Consider the following 19,543-nt stretch of genomic DNA (forward strand, 5'->3'; position numbering starts at 1 on the left):
ATGACTAAATTAATGATGCCTGAACCACTACAGCACAGGTACTATTATGGTCTACAGTTCCTTAATCAAATATTGTTTCTCATGTAATGCCGTATTGGATCGTGTAGCCTCTCTGGCTGAAGCTTAGATGCACACATCTTATCGCTCCCTGTACTGCTCTGTGTAACAAGCAGTTCATAAATCTCTGTGTCAACTAGTATAGTGAACATCATCTATTTAAAGGGGTATTTAAGTTTTACATTGTGGGATATCTGATATTGTAGGCACATATAGACCTTTGAAATTAGCAGGTAATTTAGCTTTGTCGTGAACAGAACATATCCTCAAGTGTCCTTTTAAAGTACCTGTGCTGCCAAATAAACAGAAAAGGTGTAGTAGTTGAATGTAAAAAATGTTTTAAAATGCATAACTTTAATGAGATGAGAACTTGCGTAAACAGTAAAGACCAGGGAGTATATTCTGGGACAGTGTAGCATAGAAATTGCTGTATAAATAGCCCACTGGAGTTTAGATGGTTTTCAGAGAAATGAAGAAATTGTATTGCAAAGTAGTGTGTGTTAAGTCGAGTGTATCACAGTATGCACAAGGGGGCAGAGTTACTTTCGCATGTGCCCTTACCTCTAGCGTACCATGTCTTCTGGTTATGCAGCTGTGTAACTGTAATATTCCTTGAACCCAGATTTATTTTATAAGTGGTTCTGGCTTTTTTTTTTTTACTGCTAGTTCTGAGCCTTTCTGTTGTGTAGGTTCTTTTCGAAGCATTCACAATTTAGAAGGCAGCATAGCAAAAAGGCTGGAAGGGTTGCTGTTAAAAGAAGGAAGCATAAATTGAAAAAGTTTGTATGTCTTCGTCACACAGTTAGTGACTTTGCAAGAGAGCGTTCTGTCCTACTGTATAATGAGGAACTGACCCTGCTTACAATTTATTATAAGAAAGTTACGATTTATTGCAAGAAAGTCTGCATGGTTTAAATAGTCTGTTTCTGGAGCTGTAATTCTTGTGTTATCTCTCCAGATCTCCCCTGTTTCTATTGAGAATTGCAGATTAAATACACAGAATAAGACCTGATCTCCAGTATGGAAATAAAACATTGTATATTATTCATTTCTGATCACAATTGCAACATGAAAGTAACTGCTATAAACCTCGGGTTTGATAACAGCATAAATATGCTACAAGACTGCAGTATCCTTTTCTAAAATATGTGGTAGAATGATTATCAGTGAAGGTGTATATTGTGTTGCTAATTTTCTCATGATATGCAGTGATAGTATAGAAGTAATTGGTTTATTTGTTCCCTTCACTTACAGTGGCATTGCTGTAATTTGAAATGATCTTTCTTTTTGCCTCTTAGGAGAATTTAGTTTGATACACAGTATTTTTTGTATGGTTTTTGTTACATCTCCTGAAGATTTTTTTTTTTTTAAAATGCCCTTGATTGCATAATCAGCATTAACTTTTCTTTCTGTCAGTTCTAAACTGTGCTTTTTAAGGAAAACGTTTTAGCCAGAAATGACTAGCTTCCTAGGTATTGTTGAATTGGTGTCCAAGTACTTTTGTTATTTTGATAATCTGTCCTGGCCAGAGGATGACTAGAGATGGAAAAAAACAAACAAACAAATGTATGTCTTCTGTGTTTGTGGATGAGCATCGCATCTGAGTATTTATATAATTGAACTTCTTTCTTCTCGTCACTTGCAGGCAGAAATTGTCAAGAGGCTGAACGCTATATGTGCACAAGTCATTCCCTTCCTGTCCCAAGAGGTAGGTAGTCGTTTGTACTGGTGCTGATCTAAACAGTTGCCTCATCATATCTATTACAAAAGTGGGACTTTGTGTTGAGGCTGTTTCTTTATGAATCTCTTGGTGCTTGTAGATGACTTTCGACTGTGCTGTTATCACTGTAACTTCATTATCTTCTCAAAGACCATTATAATATCATTTAAATATATTTATGAAATGGAACGTGCTGTAACAGGCTAAGCAAACTTTTAGTTGTTTAAATATTTTGCTCTCATGTACAATGAAGTTTTTCTGACAATTATGACTTTATCGGTCTGAAATCAGAGGATGGCTTGCAAAATACGTTCTTGGCAGCAGACATTAAAGTTCGGCAGAAACTTCTATTTTGGTATACCGACTGGTGAAGTTCAACACAGTGGGCATACAAATGCAGCTTTTTTTCTGCCTTTTTTTGTCTCTATATCCCAGATTATTTATTACCTTAAATCCTTTTATGTTTTCTGTTTATTTGGGGAATACAGACAGAAGATTGAAACTTGCTGTGAGCTAACTTCTCTAAGCGCTAATTTTCTCCGAATTATTATTTGCTGGTATTATCTTGAGTGTAGTGTAGATACTGTGAGGGGCACTGGGGTTTGGGGGAGTTGGTGGGAGCTAGCGAGGTACTCTTGGAGCCACAGCCACCTGTGAAGTAAAATGAAAATGTGGTTCATGAAAGGAGCTGTTGGGTGCATGACAGCTTCCCCTGCCCACCCTGCTGGAGGGAAGGGGCTGGAGACTGCGGTCTGCTGGCACAGGCTGGCATGCATCTATTTAGTGCATGGCTTCATTTCAGTAGGCTCTGTAGCTGAGCAGTCAAAGCTGGAAGGTGGATTTCTGTGCATTGCATGCGTAAAAACATCGTGCCTGAGAACGTGCTGCGACTCTTTCTCCCACCTTTTCAGTTGTTCCATAAAGTGCCACTGCTTTTCGAGAGAGCTGCTCATCCTGCTGCAGACGAGAGTCTGTGCGCTCGATGCTGGCACTCAGTTAATGCGCTGCGCGTGTGCACACGCGCGTGCATCCGTGTGTGTTTGAAATGCGAATGGCGCTATCAAAACTAGAACCTGACAACGTTCATGAGTGCTGCTGTACTCGCTGCTTTATAAAGATGGATTTGTGGAAACTAAACGATGTGTAATGATCTAGTTACATCGCTGGGGGACCAGAATTCAAGTCCTGCATGGATCTAAGTTGAGTAGCTGTTGATTTTGTACTTTGACTGCTACAGAATCTCTATACATCTAGTTACGGGGTTTTATTTGCTGTGCAGGAGTAGTACACCATATAAAAAGAGGTGTAAAGCTGATTCATACTCATGCTAAAGTGAGCACTAAAATGACACGATTTTGAAACAAAGGCAGGGGTGAGTACTTGGCAGGCAAAGCTATAATCTTGGCAGAGACATGGGATCAGCATTTCCACAACAGAGACATCTTCTCTAGAGTACGTGATACTGTGTTTAGAAACTTTGTACCAGTATACTACCGCTGGTACTGGTACTGCTATTTTCATCTGGAATGCTAAACAAGATTTTATTACCATATGCAAGTAAGCCACACTGCTCTGCTTGCTCTGCTTCTGCAAACCTAGCCCATGTGCTTTCTTGGAGTAGGTGCTTCTTGCCAATTAGACAAGCAAAGGGATTATATTGGCTTAGAATACGTTTGAAGAAAGATGTGTTTGATTCACAGTGACTGATAGATTTTGGCCTTTGATTTTGGAAATCCTAGCTTCCACCTCCTCTATATGCTCATGTGGAGCTTTCATGTTAGTGGCATCCCGCTCAGGTGAGCATGGGTTCTCTCCTTTTTCTCTGTTCCATATGCATTGTGCTCTCCTGTCCCTGGAGATGAATCACCCTGGAGCCATTCTGAAAGTTGGTATTGGCACATTTGAATTCCCTGCTGTAGAAGGAGGAGGCCCTGTGAAGGCTGCATTTTGTACTTCCTTCTCTTCTTCCATCGAGGAGAACATGGCATGTGCTTACGTGCAGTAACTTGGGAACTATGAGCCAAGGGCTCTGATGACTGTTTAACAACCTCCTGGCCATCAAGCTAGGCACGGAGAGCAATTTTAAAGTAATTATGGACTTGGCTATTGCAGTAGCTTGTCATTAATACACTAGTTGTAAGAACTATGTAGGTAGGCAACTGACTTGTTCCAGGTTGTAAATTCAGAAAATGATGTTGTCCCACTTCTGTCATGGGTACAGTAGTACCCAGTGAGGGCTTAAGCACACCAGCATCACAGTGCTTAATGACTGCTGTTTACTTTGTTAGGCTTTAGATCGGAGCTTTGAGTTAAGCAGTTTTAGATCTCAAAACAGCTCTCGTATGGCTTCTGTGCTAGTGAGCCTCTGCTTTTTACATCCGTGGCCCATGAAGTATCCTTCACCTGTTTGCACGTCTCGTTTGCCAGGTCTTACACGTCCTCTATGCATGCTGCATGATGTCAGAGCTCTTTGGGCTACAGATGAGATGGAGAGGTCAAAAAAAGTTCACAACTTTAGCGTTTTTACATGCATTGACAAAGACAAAAGGGACCACTTCCGAAAAACCAGTGTGCACGTTCAACTTGTGTGGAGGCAAAGTGTGCTTTTTAGTTCACCTAGCAAGAGGGGAGGGGGATTAGACAGCAGAGGGGGATTGAAAGGGGAAGCACAAAACAACTTTTCACGTGTCTTGACAGTGCCACTGATAGTGATAGTTTTCATATTGGTGTTAGGAAAATCTGTTAATTGTTTGACCTCTGTTAGTAGAAACACTTATTTAAATCAGCTTATATTGGCGTACGCTGATGAGGCAAAAGAGAACTGATTTGAGTATTCTGCTAGTCTTGGTTTCTATCTAATTTGTGTCTTTAAAAAGTGAGTGTCTTAATGGAAACCTCTTTATTTCATCATCTAGATTAATAGAGAATTGAATTGCAGTGTGCTTTTGCTGTTTATGCATTTTGCATACAGTCTAATTGTGGAATAGTGGCTGAAAAATGTGATCAGGCTCCTTTGTATTGGGCCTGAGGGAAAAATGAACAAAATACAGTGGTTACATGCACTGATGGCAACATTATTGCCTCATAATAGCACCAGGTTAACTTGTCTTACTGCTTGTTAACTTTGTAAGGAATCAATGGGTTGCGATAACTCACTTAGAAGTAAGAAATCGTGGCCAAAATCGCTAGAGATCTCATGAAAAGGATGCAATTATAATACATCACCCTGCTGTGTACTAGTGCATGCTTTGTTTCAGGGGGCAACGCAGTGAAGTATTTGGGAAGTTCTCCAGGCTTCAGTCAGTTTTACTGTGCTGTATGTCATCTAAGCATATATTGAAAATAAAGTTCCTAACCTGCCTAAATACGCAGTCAAGTGGTACCTTGTTTTTACCGACTTACAGAGACTGAAAAACGGCACCAAGAAGTACCAGGTTCCCATTTTGATAGGAGTGACTTTGTGGTTGAGGCATGAGATGGACCTCAGGGGTGATGTGTGTTCAATTTCTGCCATGGTTGCAGGCTTCCTGTGTTGCAACAGTCATTTTCCACCTCCCTGCGATGTTGTGAGATACCAGTGTGCTCAAGTAGTTCCTATTGCATAAGGTGAAGGGGGTGCCTGCAAGGTTGTAGGTAAATACTTGGGAGGTTTTTACAACCCAGTTAATGTAGTTTTGGTCTGCTGCAGCTGGTATAGATAATTTCATGTTCACATCATTGAATGATCTAGCCAGTAAGATGCAATTCATTTTGGGTCTAAAGCTGTAGATCATGCCTCTGCTAATTTACGTTTCTTCTCCACCGAATTTACGAGCTACAGCACGGAGTGACGCTTGCACAATCCTGTGGCTTTCCAGTTGGGGCTGGTTCCTGTCTGGTCAAAGCGGCGTGTGTGTCTGGCTGCAACCTGTGGCTATCATTGTGGGACCCTGTGGGCTATCGAGTGCTGAATGACCTCATGTGCTGGATAGTGGTATTTGTTCAGTGTGGCTGGAGATACTCATACATCAGGGTTACCTTCTTTTGAGTAAATATTGACTGTGCTTATATTCATGAGACACACGCAAGCTGGCTGATTTACAGCTAACGATGTAGTTGTGGCAACCTGGAGCTCAGCACAACCTGCAAAAGCTGCTTGAGAAGCCAGACAAATGTTCGCGGTATTGTCGCCTGTCAACTTCCATGGAAGCATTACGTAGGCTGGAGGAGGCTGCAATAAACTTTCTCAGAAGGTGCGCCTTCTGTTCCAGCTGTCAGTGAACTGGCTAATAACAAGCTAGAAGGATTGCTCTTTAATAGGGATCCTCAGTTCCCTGTGCACCATAAGGTGGTCAGATGTACTTAGAAGTATAATAAAATGCCAAGCACTGGCATGCATACGTGCAAACAAACAGAGAAAAAGGAAATGCCGTGTGCAGTCTTTTCCTTTCACTTTAATATTAATTGATGGCTTTCCTTTTACAAGATAGATATGGGCCATAACATGCTTGCTCTTTCTTCTCTGTACATACATTCCCTAGAGGTACTTCTAAAGTTCAGTGAATTTGGATGAAGAATGTGAGATCCATTATGTAGAAGCAGAGCAGGAGTCCTTACATGCTGTTCACATGGAAGTAGTTGTTGGTCTGAGATGTGGGAGTCTGAGAAGACAAAATTCTTTTCCCCCATCTTAGACTTGCTCCAGACTAGAGCTGAAACAGTAAGTACAAGGAAGCTGTCAGGTATGTGTAATCCTTCAAGGAAAGCATTTTATTAGCAATTTATGCATATATTGCCAATAATGTTCCTACGTTTTTACGAAGAGGTTATTATATCACGTCTGAGTTACGGTGCCTGGATGCAGTGAACCTGCTGGTCCCTTTTAGTTTTCTAAGCGTGTGGTGTTCTCCACGGTACACGTGTGTTTGCTCCCCCGTTGCCACTAGTGTTTTTGTCACGGCCTCATCTCATTACGCTGTCTCCAGATCGGGCTTTTCAGAATGGCACTGCTGCAGTTCTTAAGGAAGACCTGCTCTGTACTCCCTCTAAACAGATAATACAACAACAAAATAATATGAATAAAACATAGCAGAGCGCGCTTGCTTCTGCAGAGTCAATCATTCAGTGAGGTTTGCCTTGGATGTTGTTGGCGGGGTTGGAGACAGGCTGGAATTAGGTGTTCTTAAGACCGGCATCCGTATGTGCGCGCCAGGGCAAATTTTGGCCACTCGATTGCTGTCAGGATGGCTCCCCCTGTCATTGGGAGCTGCGGGGGTACCTGAGGCGGTATAAAAAGCCCAGGTATTTTCCACCATGCGGCAATGCCTGTGCAGCAGCCGGGGCTCGGTGGCAAGACGGTGCGGTGAGACAACGTGATGGCGAAAAAGCATACATCCTTCTTGTGGTCTCTGTTGTTGCTACCCACCGTGAGACTGAAAGGAGGTGATTTTCCAACACAAGGCAAGTGCAGACACACCGCTCGTTACGGAAAGCAAAAAGGGGTGAAGAGAAGAGACAGGGAAGAAGCTAAAAAGGAGAAATGATACTAGTCTGCGTGACAGGCGGGGCCGGGTGTTGAGTTCATTGCTCGGGCCTGTTAAATGTGATGCAAAATACTGTTTTCCCATAACTGAAGCAAATGGGTCTGTCATTTGCTTGTGTGCACAGTGGAAGGCTAGCATTAAACGTGTGTGAAAGCTGCAACCCTGTGTCTCTATTTGGTTGGGAAAAAAGTAACCCTTTTTGTTGTTGTTGTTGTTGTTGTTGTTGCTGTTTTTACTTGGCTGTAAATCGCTACGTGATCACTTGATGGGCAGGCTAATGTGTACTGCTTGGTTTTAACGTAATGCTGCTTGTTACGGGCACGCTGGCTGGGGCAGGCATTCAGGCAGGCAGTAGGCACTGGAGCCGTTCATCCTTGGGTATCTGCACCGGCTAGGCTGGCCAGCTGCTGGCTGGCCGGACTGGCCCCTGGGCTCCCTGCCCTTCACCTGGGTTTCTGACTGCGGTGGGTACCTGGTGCCCGCTCGGGCTCCTTCTCTGCCTGTAGAGTTCTCCACCCATACAGAATCACAGAATGGTCAGGGTTGGAAGGGACCTCTGGAGATCATCTAGTCCAAACCCCCTGACAGAGCAGGGTCACCTACAGCAGGTTGCACAGGACAGTGTCCATAAGGGTTTTGAATGTCTCCAGAGTGGGAGACTCCACAACTTCTCTGGGCAGCCTGTGCCAGTGCTCTGCCATCGTCAAAGTAAAGAAGTTCCTCCTCATGTTAAGACGGAACTTCTTATGCTCAAGTTTGTGCCCGTTACCTCTTGTCCTATCACTGGGCACCACTGAAAAAAGACTGTTCCTATCCCCCTGGCACCCTCCCTTTAAGTATTTATAAGCATTAATAAGATTCCCCCTCAGTCTTCTTTTCTCTAGACTAAAAGACCCAAGTCTTTACTGGAGTTGGGGTCGGTAAGGTTGAGCCCCACACCCACCCCAGGTTCAGAAATGCCAGGGGCAGCCGGTGGGCTCTTCACAGCCTGTGTGGGGACTCTGCCTCCCCACGTCTGTATCTGCGGGAGCATGGGATTTGAGCCTGAGACTTGGCGTAGCCCCAGGGTCACTTGGGGCAGGACACCCCCCATGGGGTTTTGGGGAGCAGAGGGGGAAGGATGCTCGGTTGCTGCGGCAAGGTGGAGGTGGTGGAGAGGCTAATAACAGGCCATCTATTTTGGGTCTTTTGCATACTATGCCACTGAAGATTAAATCAATGTTAAAGCAGCTAGCAATACGAGAGTTTTACTTGTCTCTACCATACCTAATTTAGGTTCAGCGTTACAAGGCCCATGGGTTTTCTCCTCTCTGTGAAGGCTTGATCCCAAACCTATTAGAATCAATGAAAGATGCCTTGTGTGGATGCTTAGGGAATTTCTGTCTTACAGTGCTTTCTAGCAGAAATCTTAAAGTGAGGTTTTGGTACTCTACACCTCCACCTTCTCTTCCCCTCACCTTGGAGCAAAATAATATTTTTCCCAGATATTCCTCAGAGCCATGCTTTGTATATTTGCTGTAAGGGAGAAGAAAACATTCAAACTCTTGTGGAGTTGACTTTATTTTTCGAAAACCTGGATGAACATTGGAATAATTTCTACAATAACTTTGATGCTTTCAGGATAGCTTTCTGTAGGTCCCTCAGAAGTTTCTTATACCTGTGGTCCTTGGAACAGGATTTAAGTAAATGGGTCTATACAAATCAAGAGCTAGGTTGCTTTCTTTACCTCAGCGCAAAATGCATTTTTCCTACCTAGGAAATGGTAGGAAAGCAAAGGCAACTGTAAACTTCTCAGTAAATTATTATTTTTTTTTTTTTTTTACATAATTTTGAAGATTTTTAAAATGCATTTTTGGGGGTTTTTTTTAGATGACTTGATGAAAAATGCTGTGTGGCTGACCTCCACCAGAAAATGGTGGTGTAATTTTTATGATCACCCCGATGCCACACAGAGCCATGTGTCACCAGGCTTTTGGCTACATAATCAATGAAAACTGTACCTGTCCTTAACATGTGATGACCCGGAGATAATAACACATCGTCAGGAACTTGAGGCTTGAGTATCATAATTTTCTTTTTACTGGTTATCTGTGATGGTGATACACAACTGCATTTTTTTTTAATTTTCTTTTCTGAATGCCAAGAACACATTTGCTTGTGTTTCGCCTGCTTTTTGTCCTTTACATTGTTTGCTTATAAGTGACAGATTTGGTTTACGTTAGCACTGTAGCTTTACAAAACTCTAAATGGGACTGCTGTGATTCTGTTTGCAGCAGTATGTTATTTGCTCTCCTGGCATTTCCTTCATTTAATTCTTCTTGGTTTAAAAACAAACAAACCTTAAAACCATTTTCTTCCTTCCAAGAGTGTTTCTAAATTACCTCCTTCGTTATTTGCATTTATCAATTTTTCGTAGTTGAGGTCAGCACTTCTTATGGTTATGGGAGGATTTTTAGGCTTGCTTTTCCTTTTCCTCTCCCTGAAGGCTTTTATGGGAGAGAGCTTATAAGTGAAAATGCTGTTTTTGTTTGTGTGTGGCGCTGAGCAGTGGCAAATCTATGACTGCCAAGCCCCCAGTTAGCGGAGTGCTTCCTTACGGGCCCCTCTCCCAGCGGGGCTCAGGGAGTCTTTATGATGCTCTTCATCTACTCTTTGTGTTGGAGGAAGCCTTGAGGGTTTGGGTCCCCACCTTATCGGATGCAGCTTTCTGCCCCTGGTAAGGATGCAGGGGAGGTGTTGCTGTGTGGGATGTACCTTGGCTCTGCTCTGCCCACGTACACAGCCATAGGGCGCGGGAGGGGGGCAAACTGGAGGCTTTAAGAGACCCTCTCAGCCCTTTCCTTAAACTTTGTGCCGAAGAACAGCTAGACATTGGTTTCGATACAGAGCTGATGTTTCTCTCGCGAGGTTTCAGCACCTCTTGGGATAGGCAGAGCTCATTCCTCTCTCTGCTCAACCTGTGGCTGTAAATCAAAGATGACTCACTCCCAGTGCAGATCGCACAACCTACTTGCAGCTCTCCCTGACCCTCCCTTGCACCAATTTGTTGCGTGTAATCCTGATCCTGTGAGGCTGCCTCTGCAGATGAATTTGCCACTGGTGGATCTCCAAAACAGGCACAGATCTGTTTGCAAGATGAGGACCTTATTTTATTTGTAGTCGATGTTTTCAAATAAATACCAATCAGTTTTCAGCGTACAGCAATTTTGAATTTACTGCAGGAATACAGTATCACTCAAACTGAGATAATATAACCACTGAAGCTTGTAAACTGTGTTGTTAATTAGACCATGTGTTTTTGATGGACTTTTTAAAGCTATTAAAATTTACATGTTGGGGATTGAAATAATTAGTTCTCTTTCACGTGTTTGACAGAATTGTGAATGGCATTTTAAATTTCTTTCTTACGGTTGAGCTGCTTTGAAATGTACCTAGAAGGAGAATCTATATATCCGTCAGTGATGTGGGTGCCATGTGCTTGTTGAAAATACGTACCTTTCTTTTTCAGTATGCTTTTTTTTAAAAAAAATAAAAAAATCAAAAAGTTTCCTTGGCTGTAAGGGAAGTGGCTTGCATTTTAAGTTGGCATGCAAATTCAAGAGCACAATGTGCTGATGAACTAAAGAGAGACAGTTCCCTGTTTAGCCAGGCTGTAAAATAGGTCTTTGGGGAGCACAGGTATAATTCCTGGCAAGTAATGGCATAAAAAAACGCTGCCCTTACCTACTCTTGCAGATCAACACATAATGTGACCGTCTCTTAGAGAACAGTTATTTCAAGCCCTGCTTGTGTTTGAGAAGCAAGGAAAGAAGATAAAAGGAAGCATCTGTACTTAATAATTTATGAAATAAATAATTTTGTTCTGTTTCTGATCTTCATTTATAGCACCAGCAACAAGTGGTGCAGGCTGTGGAGCGTGCCAAACAAGTGACCATGGCAGAACTGAACGCAATCATTGGGGTATGTGGTCTTTCCATTTTAGCTCTAATAGTGTTTGCAAATAGCTTTTCTTTTTCTTTCTGTCTTGCGTGAACTCATTTCCATCAGGTGGGCAAAAGTTGTGGGCAGTTCAGTATCTTTGTCTTCACAAAAGCTGGTTACTACATGAAAACTTTTGCTTGCGCTGTGCCGAGAAGGCTAATGGGGTTATTAATGTTGGTGTTGTATCCATTCCCCAGAGCTGGGTCAGTATCTGTTTTTTTGTTGTCCGTTTTAAATAACATTGCTTACTTTGTGTACCGTATGCCGGTCTGCTTCTGCAGCCGCGGTAACCGGTAGCCTTCGAATGACACGCTGTGCTTCAGGAGGGTGTTTCCCATCCCTTCTGCCCACATTGTTTTCTGGGTGATGGTTCAAGATTGTGAATATTCACCACACTTTCTAGTTTTACATTAAAAAATAGCTGTTACTTTAAAAAAACAAAACAAAACCAAAACAAAAAAAAAACCAAACTAAATTGACAACAAAATGACTCATCCCACGGCACTCATAGGTGCCCTGCTCCTAGTCATCCAAAGATATGGGTGTGTGGAGCCCCTCTTGTAAAAAGCTTTACTGCCAGCGGTATTAGCCCGGTGCATCAGTCCTGTCAGGTTTTATGGGTGTGGGCAGCCACAGTGTTTACATTTTACAACTGGAGAGGAAAGGCGTAACAAGGAAAGCTGTGGCTGTTCACACTACATAAAATAAAGGTGAGAAGTCATAGCTTAATAGCACATTATTCACATGTATAATTATGCAGCTGGTGCAAGCAGTTGTTTAAGTTATTCTAATGAAGACACTACAACTGTACTTCCCATCTTCTGCGCCCTCCCAAATGCTTTTTCTTTTGTGTATAGATTATACATGAAAGTCTTTTCCTTTTTTTTATTCAGTGTATCAAACACACTTTGAAATGCTAATTATTCCATTTACTTTCATTAAAATTCAAATTGCTGAGTGAAGATGTGGATAAGGGTCGCCGAATAATCAATCTGAAGTGAAGATATTGCTTCAATTATGCCTCTGTCTTTTAACAAGGAAATCAGGACTCTCTGATCATTGCTGATGGTAGTGTAGAGCAGCGGTCTGATTGTAGCTTGTTTTTAATAGGCTGTTTCTTACTCTATTTTGTATCCCTCTGACCACAAGAAAACACTGGTAGTCAATTAGAAGATATAAATGGAAGAGAGTAACCTTTATTTCCTCTGAAGTGCCCGTTAGAAAGAAGGGGGTGAATCGGAGCGAGTCGTGTAGAATCATGAATAACATTTGTTGTACGTCTTTTACGCTCCAGTGGGGAGAGTGGGAGATGAATAATTTCCCAATTAGTTTTCATTACCTAACCAAAAATATTGCCTTCTATTAACATTCTTTGCATAAAGTAAGTAGCTAAAGGTTGGCTTCTTTGTTAAAGAAGTTTTTGTATGTGCGCTGCATGTGTGTACGTAGCGTGTGTTTATATGTGCACGTACCGTTTTGTGTTTGTGCGTATGTGCACACGCATGTGTATGAATATTTCACAGTCTACTTGTGTACAGTTTTGCCTTTCACCTTTGTATGTATGAAGGAGACTGCAAAAGGCAATTTGCATTCTAGTAAAGAAAAAGTTGATTGGTGTAAAACGTGATGGTATATATACTGGCTATCGCACTCGTTATTTAAGTTTATCCTGCTTTCATGAACCACTAAACCACACGGAATAAACACAAACAGACTAAATGTTTGTCTGGGAGCCTGGCAGTAACTTCTGTTGGTGTTACCCCACCAGACAGAAGTAAATTTTCTGTTTTGTTTGTTGCTGTCTGATTTATCTCTTCAAGTCAATTGAAATTCTATTGCCTCAAATTTTCATAACATCTGAATTTTGGTTTTGTGTATTAAAATGGGACAGCTGTCACCTCCCTCATGAGACTGATTTTTACCTTGCTCTACTGCCTTTTTTCACTCTCCTGTTTTATGTTGGCTTAGGAAATGCTGTGTGGCCCTCTCATTACTTTAGAGGAACAGGAGCAATAAGGACTGAAAATTTTGTGTTCATCAGGTTTAAACGGAAGTAATCTAATCCAATCTTGAAGAGATTAATTAAAAAAATGGAATAAATTGGAAAGCAAGTTATCAAAAAAGCTTAAGATCTGGTTGCGTGAATACCCACAATAATGTTATGCCTGCCCTTAGAGAGATTTAAAGTCTGAAAATGTAGCATGAAACTAAAAAAGGCTTGTCATACTTTGTAAAGTGAATACCAATAAAAATAAAACAAAGAATGTAATTAGAAATCACGGCTTTTCTATATCTCTAATTATGTTGTCTTACGTTATTTTACTGCTTGATAGGTCTGACAGAGTTTGTGTTCTTTTAACCCTGAGATATTTTAAAAGCTTCTGAAGTTCATTTGCTCTCTACAGTTTTTAAAAATATACCTTTTAGTTACTCATTGAGCTGTGTATCAGACAAAGACGGAAGCAGTATTTGAATTTTTGAAATACAACTGTAGCTTAAGTTTCTTGGTGCTTTGGGGGGCCCTATTCTGTTGACCTCACACGTGCTAAACCCCTTTGGTTAGTATGGAGGAACCCTGGGTTTGAGTTTAAAATGGATTTTACCAGAACAGAGGATGGCACAAGAAAAGAATCAAGTGTGCGCAAATCATGTCTCTCTTTGTGTTTCACGTGTATATATTTTTGTCTGAATGTGCTCTGATTTAATGGAATCTGATGAAGCACCTTTTAACTTTGCAATATTATTCTATCTTCATTGGTAAATGAAGCAAATCACTGATCCGTGCAGTTTAAATGCAAAATACTGAAGTGAGCCTGGAACCCGGGGAGACTGCTTGTTCTCCTGACAATAAACTAGTTGTGTTTAATGGAATGAAACACAGTTATAATGACTTCTTTCACAGGTCATGTTCAGTTTAAAACTGTTGACGGGCTGAAACAAGTTAAATATCATCTATCTTCTTCTGGAGAAATGCAGGGAGAAAAACTAAACCAAAACTAGATCTCATAAGCATGCTGCATCAGGACTGTAAATCTGCAGGCATCCAGGCTCTGCATCTGGTGTTTGCCACGGACGGTATGGTACAGCATTCTTGCTCGGAGCAATTTGTAGTGCATATCCAGAGCTCCTTTCCAGGTTGGGTGTATTGGGATGAGCAGTGGGATGTATCCAGTTGATCTTGTCGTTTGTCATAGCTGCCACATTTTTAAATTATAATCTGCAAGATCACACTGTTCAAACAACGCACAAATTGTAGCCTTAAATCAGTAATATGATCTAATTAGGAATGATGGTTTCATTTCCTGTGTTATTACTCTTAAAATGTTTGGGGGTTTTCTGTGGGGTTTTTTTTTGGGGGGGTGTTTTGTTTTGTTTGGTGGTTTGTTTTTTTTTAACATCCATTATAGTATATAATCAGAACATGCTGTATGAATGTGGTTACGTTTTAATAAGGGAACCAGCAAATTAACTTGTAACTTTATAAGAATTTTATCAGAGTATTATTTTTTTTTCCCTCTATTTAAAATAGTCAGTTTTCAACTGCAGTTGGGCAGTAAGGCAGAAATGGAGGCTACTGCTTGTGTGCCTGTTTATCACACAGAGAGAGATAAATGTACCAAAAACTTAAGAACAGGTATGTGATGGTGTTCAAAGAAAATGCAGTTTAGCACAAGAAATGCTGAACCTCAATTTTTAGCAGTGACATTTTAATGATAGGAAGTCTGCAAAATTATTTGCCATCAATTGTGAAGGCAATAACAAGCCTTGGTGGTTTTTCACACCCTCTGTGTTAAGTGCTTTCAGAATGACAGCGTAAACTGTGTTGGAGAACTCCAAGGAAGTAAAACTGATTAAAATGTTCATGCTTGAATGGTGCTGATGGAATAGTTCATTTGGACTTTCTCTACCTCCTGCAGCTCAAGCTGAAATATTAAAATTCAGTGGATTTAAATCTCTCTCCCCTCAGCTCAGGAAAAAAACATTACATTTTAATAGGTTTTAAACTCATAATTCATTGGTTTGGAGCAGCACTATTAAATCTATTTAAATATTACTTGTATTACTAAGGAAATGATTTAAATTATTTTTCCTTTACCATTCTATACATCTGAGAGAAAAAAAAAATGGCTTTGGTTTAATTTTTAAGCATTTTGTTTTATTATGTCACTTTTATTATCTTCTTTAAAAATAAGCAAATGGCAGTTACTGGAAGAAAGGACTCCTTCTGTATTGTCACATACAATCATCAAGCTATAAAGTTCCTTCCTTAATACACTGCTTGTCACAATTTCTACCCTGTGTTTGAGGCTGAGGCGCTTGTTTGACCCATCTTGAAAGGTGTGTAATTTTTGGTTGCTCTCAAGCGAGTAGTCCATTTTACAGCTGTGGAGAACAACGCCTGTTTAAAAAAAATAACAGCATGCCATCACAGGCGCAGAAACCTCTGAAAGTGGTGCGGTGCGGATAAATGCACACAAGTTGTAATAAAAACTTGGCATCGATGCCTGCTGTTGTCACCGTGGCAGCAGTGGTCCAGGGCTTTGGCCACCAAATGCCGAGGTGCTGTTCTGCACTGATGCTTAATGTACAGAGGCATCTCCCGCTCCTCGTGGAGGGTGGGTTGTTTCTGCCTCTCGACGTGTGCCAGCGTGGTGAGGAAGAGCGAGGGGTTTTGGTTGAACCAGTGCAGATGAGGGGGTGTGTTTTGATTCCAGTTTGTACGGCAACGTCGTTCCTGCCAAGCACGTGTGTGCAGAAACTGGGAGCTTCAGGGAGGATGGGGAAGGGCGGTAGAATGAGCAAGTGCGTTGTAGCACAGGGGCAACAGTCCCTTATCTCTCCAACCATTCTGTATTGCTTGTTCAAAGGCATACTAAGTGGTGGTTGAAGCTTAAATGCTGTAAAACAAGTTGGCCACCTGCTTTATGTTGTACACAGGTTGTTACAGTGGGAAGGTGGCCGAGGGGGTTGACTTAATGGGTACATGCTTTGAGTTGTGTTTATGTGTACCCCAAAGAAATACCGAAATTCATTCCTCCCTGTTTAAGTACTCTTGTTTGATCTTTGTATATTGAGGATGTGTGGTGATACAGTCCTGCAAATTTTCTGACGCTGCCTAGTGCCTGAAATTGAGTTGTAAAAGGAATTGTAGATACAGAAGGCTGTTGGGTGAACACTTTTGGTTTTGAATTATTTATCTGAAGTCTGGCTAGGTTAAAGACACCTTGTTTTTTTGGAAGAAAGAGGTGTTTTGTAGGGATTTTTCTCCTTCTCCCCGTATTCCCAGGTGCTAGCTTCAGAGAATGCCTTGCAGGTGACACCTAATTTAAACAAATCTCTTCCATATGCAGCATTATCCTGATTTAAAGAAGCTGAAAATGAGGCACAGGATATTTTTAGGGATTTTTGAAAGAATTAATTAGAATGTAAATAATTCCAGTTTCCACATTTACTGAAAAAAAAAAGCTCTGAGGATGGATTTTAAGTACTGTTGCTACACTTGAAATGGGCTGCTGCTGTTTTCCTCTCTTCCTCCTATTTTCAGTAGCTGTAGTAGCTACTGTGTCTATATTGGTGTATCACTATATAAGCAGTCAGTAACATTGCAGTGTGAAGTGCAGACCACTTACTACATCTCACTGCCAATATGCTGATGCCAGAGGCCGTGCTCGTTATGCTTAAGTAAGTGCGTATGACATGAGTGTTACGGCTCACATACTGTATCTGATCAGGCAGGAGAGCTGACTTCTGCCTCCATGTTTCTCAAGGCTTTCCAAAACCCTGGCACCAAAACTATGTGATGACCTTACCTTTTTTTTTTTAATTAGGATTAATCAGTGCAGATATGAAGAGTCCTACAGAGAATCTTCTTCATGTTCTACGGGATGAACATACCCAATATTTTATTTATGACTTATTTTTGCACGCTCTTACTTCACACACAGTAGAAGGGAGAAAAAGCTGTTGCCAGTGTGGTCTGTACTCCAGTGAATGGAAGCTGTCTCCAACCAAATACAGATTTACCATGCGCCATCAGACTCTTGGTCTATTATATGCTATATATTACCTTCAGTGATGGCCTTATACCGATGCTTTGGAGAAGAAGAAAAAATGTATGAAGGATCTGTTTGGTTTATGAAGTATTGTGAAGGCAAGGGTTTTCCAAAAATGCTTCATTGCAAAATCATCAATGTTTATATTCTCAGTGGAGATGCGGCCCATTTAAATACGTACCCTTACTTACACTACAGCCTAAAGATAGTTATTATTGTGTCATGGTTTCATACCACAGAGTTCTGATACCACCCCTAAACAGGGCTGTATATTTGTCATCTAGACTTCTTCCCAACCACAGGGGACCAGGACTCCATAGAGTGGCTCAATTAAGTGTTTGCTTTTCTTCAGGTATGTTGGTGTCTTCAATCTTAAATGTAGCCTAAAGCGAGGGCTTTAGTGCCTAACTGGGATGGACACAAAAGTATTGCATAAGGAAAGTATTTCCAGATGTTAAGTTCATCCATGAAGGAGGAGTTTAAGAGGTCTTAAATCTTGAAGTTGTCTGATATTTCAGAATATTTTACTTTTGTTAGTGAGACAACCTTTCCTTGTTTATTGGTTGGTGAACTTTTCACAGGCACTTCCTTAGTATATGAATGCATCACAAGCACTGATGAACTTCCTCTGGTAATGTTTCTGAAACAAGGGAGTACTGCTTTCTCTGTCCTACCTTTGGAAAAGGCAGAGGGAAAGAGAACAAGTGGTCCTTCCAAAGTCTCAGAGCTGCGACTTAAGTCCAGGTGATTTGATCCTTGCCAAGATCTTCCTTTATCAAAGCTGCTGTGACGGGGAAACTGCACGAAAGTGAAAGAAATCACTTCAAGTTTCAGTTATTTAACTAATGGGCACAACATGAAAGAGACACAACACTGCATCTCTCAGTGGGATCTGCTTGGAGAGGGAGAATGGTACCCATGCGTCCTAACACCTAATGTTGACCTGTGGGAAGAAGCTGCTCACCACTGAGAAGAGCAGGCATTGCAGTGCTCTGCACAGGACTAGAGCTGCACCAGAAATGGCAGTCTTTAAAGATGCAGAATGGGATGGAAAGAATGGATCAATCCAAGCAACGCAGGTTTTTATCCCAAGCAAAGAAAATTTGCTGAAATCCAACACTGTGTGTGTGTACGTTGTAAGCATGACGAAACACAGTGTTAGCAGTTACAGAGTTATGGAGCCTGTGCTGCTTAGTAATTGCTATCCAGAGATTTGACTTGCTAAAGATTGACTTTAAAAGATGCCTTAAAGAAATGCATGTGTGAGATGCATAGCATGCATCTTTTATGCTAAGACTACATGGCTCTTAGACCATACTTTGTGAGCAAGCTTAGAAGTGAATTATAGTTGCCACATTAAAAGCTTTGGTGATAGAATTGCTTACAGATTTAGCAACTCAGGTCTCTCTCTGTGTGAGCTGACGCAGGCAGGATGCAGGAACAACCACAAAACCATGGACGAAAGGCAAAGAACAAATTTAATCTCAATACCTCACAGACCGGGGCATCTCCGAAGCAGCACCTGGGCAGAGGCACGCCGCAAGCGGGAGATGCAGGCGCTGCGGAGCAAGAGAGTCCTTGTTAGCGAGAGAGTCCTTGTTAGAGAGAGAGTGAAAGAGTGAGAACCCAGACTTGCTGTTCTCACCTGTTATTTCAATGGTTCAAGCAGGCACAGTTTTTCACTGTGCTCTGATCTTCTTCAACAACAAGGCAGAAATCTCACGTATGCTAGATAAGGTGTCCCTGAGTCCATCACAGACTTATGTTATCTAAGTGCGGATGTTCTACTTGCGAGCACACAAGGCTGAACAACGATTAGTGTGATATACATGTTGTCCAGCACCCCAGGTGCGAGTCGCTTGAGCGTGTTTACAATCCTCCTCACTGATCTTCCATTACTTTCCTACACTCTGTGACCAGTGGCATTACTTAACTTTTCTTCTAGCTGTTATTGTTTGATTCATTATAATTTTTGGTACTTTTTTTCACTTTTCAGTCGTGTTTATGTAGCCCAGGGTTTCAGAAACTTTTTAATGTAAGGACCCTAGAAGAAAGTAATTTAGGGCTCTGCTTGGAAAGACACAGGCATTGCACTCATTTTCTAGTGCTAAAGAAAAGGACCAAGATTCACAAGGTCACAGCAGGGACACTGTTTTCCTACTGCCAGTCCAGGGGAGAGAAAATACCTTTCCCGTGTCCATGGGTAGGAC

At 41.5% G+C, this 19,543-nt stretch overlaps 1 protein-coding gene across 1 annotated transcript in view; it reads left to right on the plus strand.

The window, feature by feature from the left end:
- TLE4 (transducin-like enhancer of split 4) overlaps window positions 1-19,543 on the plus strand; it is a gene marked incomplete at its 5' end in the record, with an annotated part of 96,894 nt that overhangs the window by 27,908 nt on the left and 49,443 nt on the right. Inside the window, 2 exons of the mRNA XM_009881410.1 lie at window positions 1,703-1,765; window positions 11,185-11,259. Of these exons, the coding sequence (XP_009879712.1) occupies window positions 1,703-1,765; window positions 11,185-11,259 (138 nt within the window). The remainder of the gene's footprint in view (window positions 1-1,702; window positions 1,766-11,184; window positions 11,260-19,543) is intronic.

This window comes from Charadrius vociferus, unplaced genomic scaffold, assembly GCF_000708025.1.
Source record: "Charadrius vociferus isolate BGI_N301 unplaced genomic scaffold, ASM70802v2 scaffold380, whole genome shotgun sequence".
NCBI lineage: Eukaryota > Metazoa > Chordata > Aves > Charadriiformes > Charadriidae > Charadrius > Charadrius vociferus.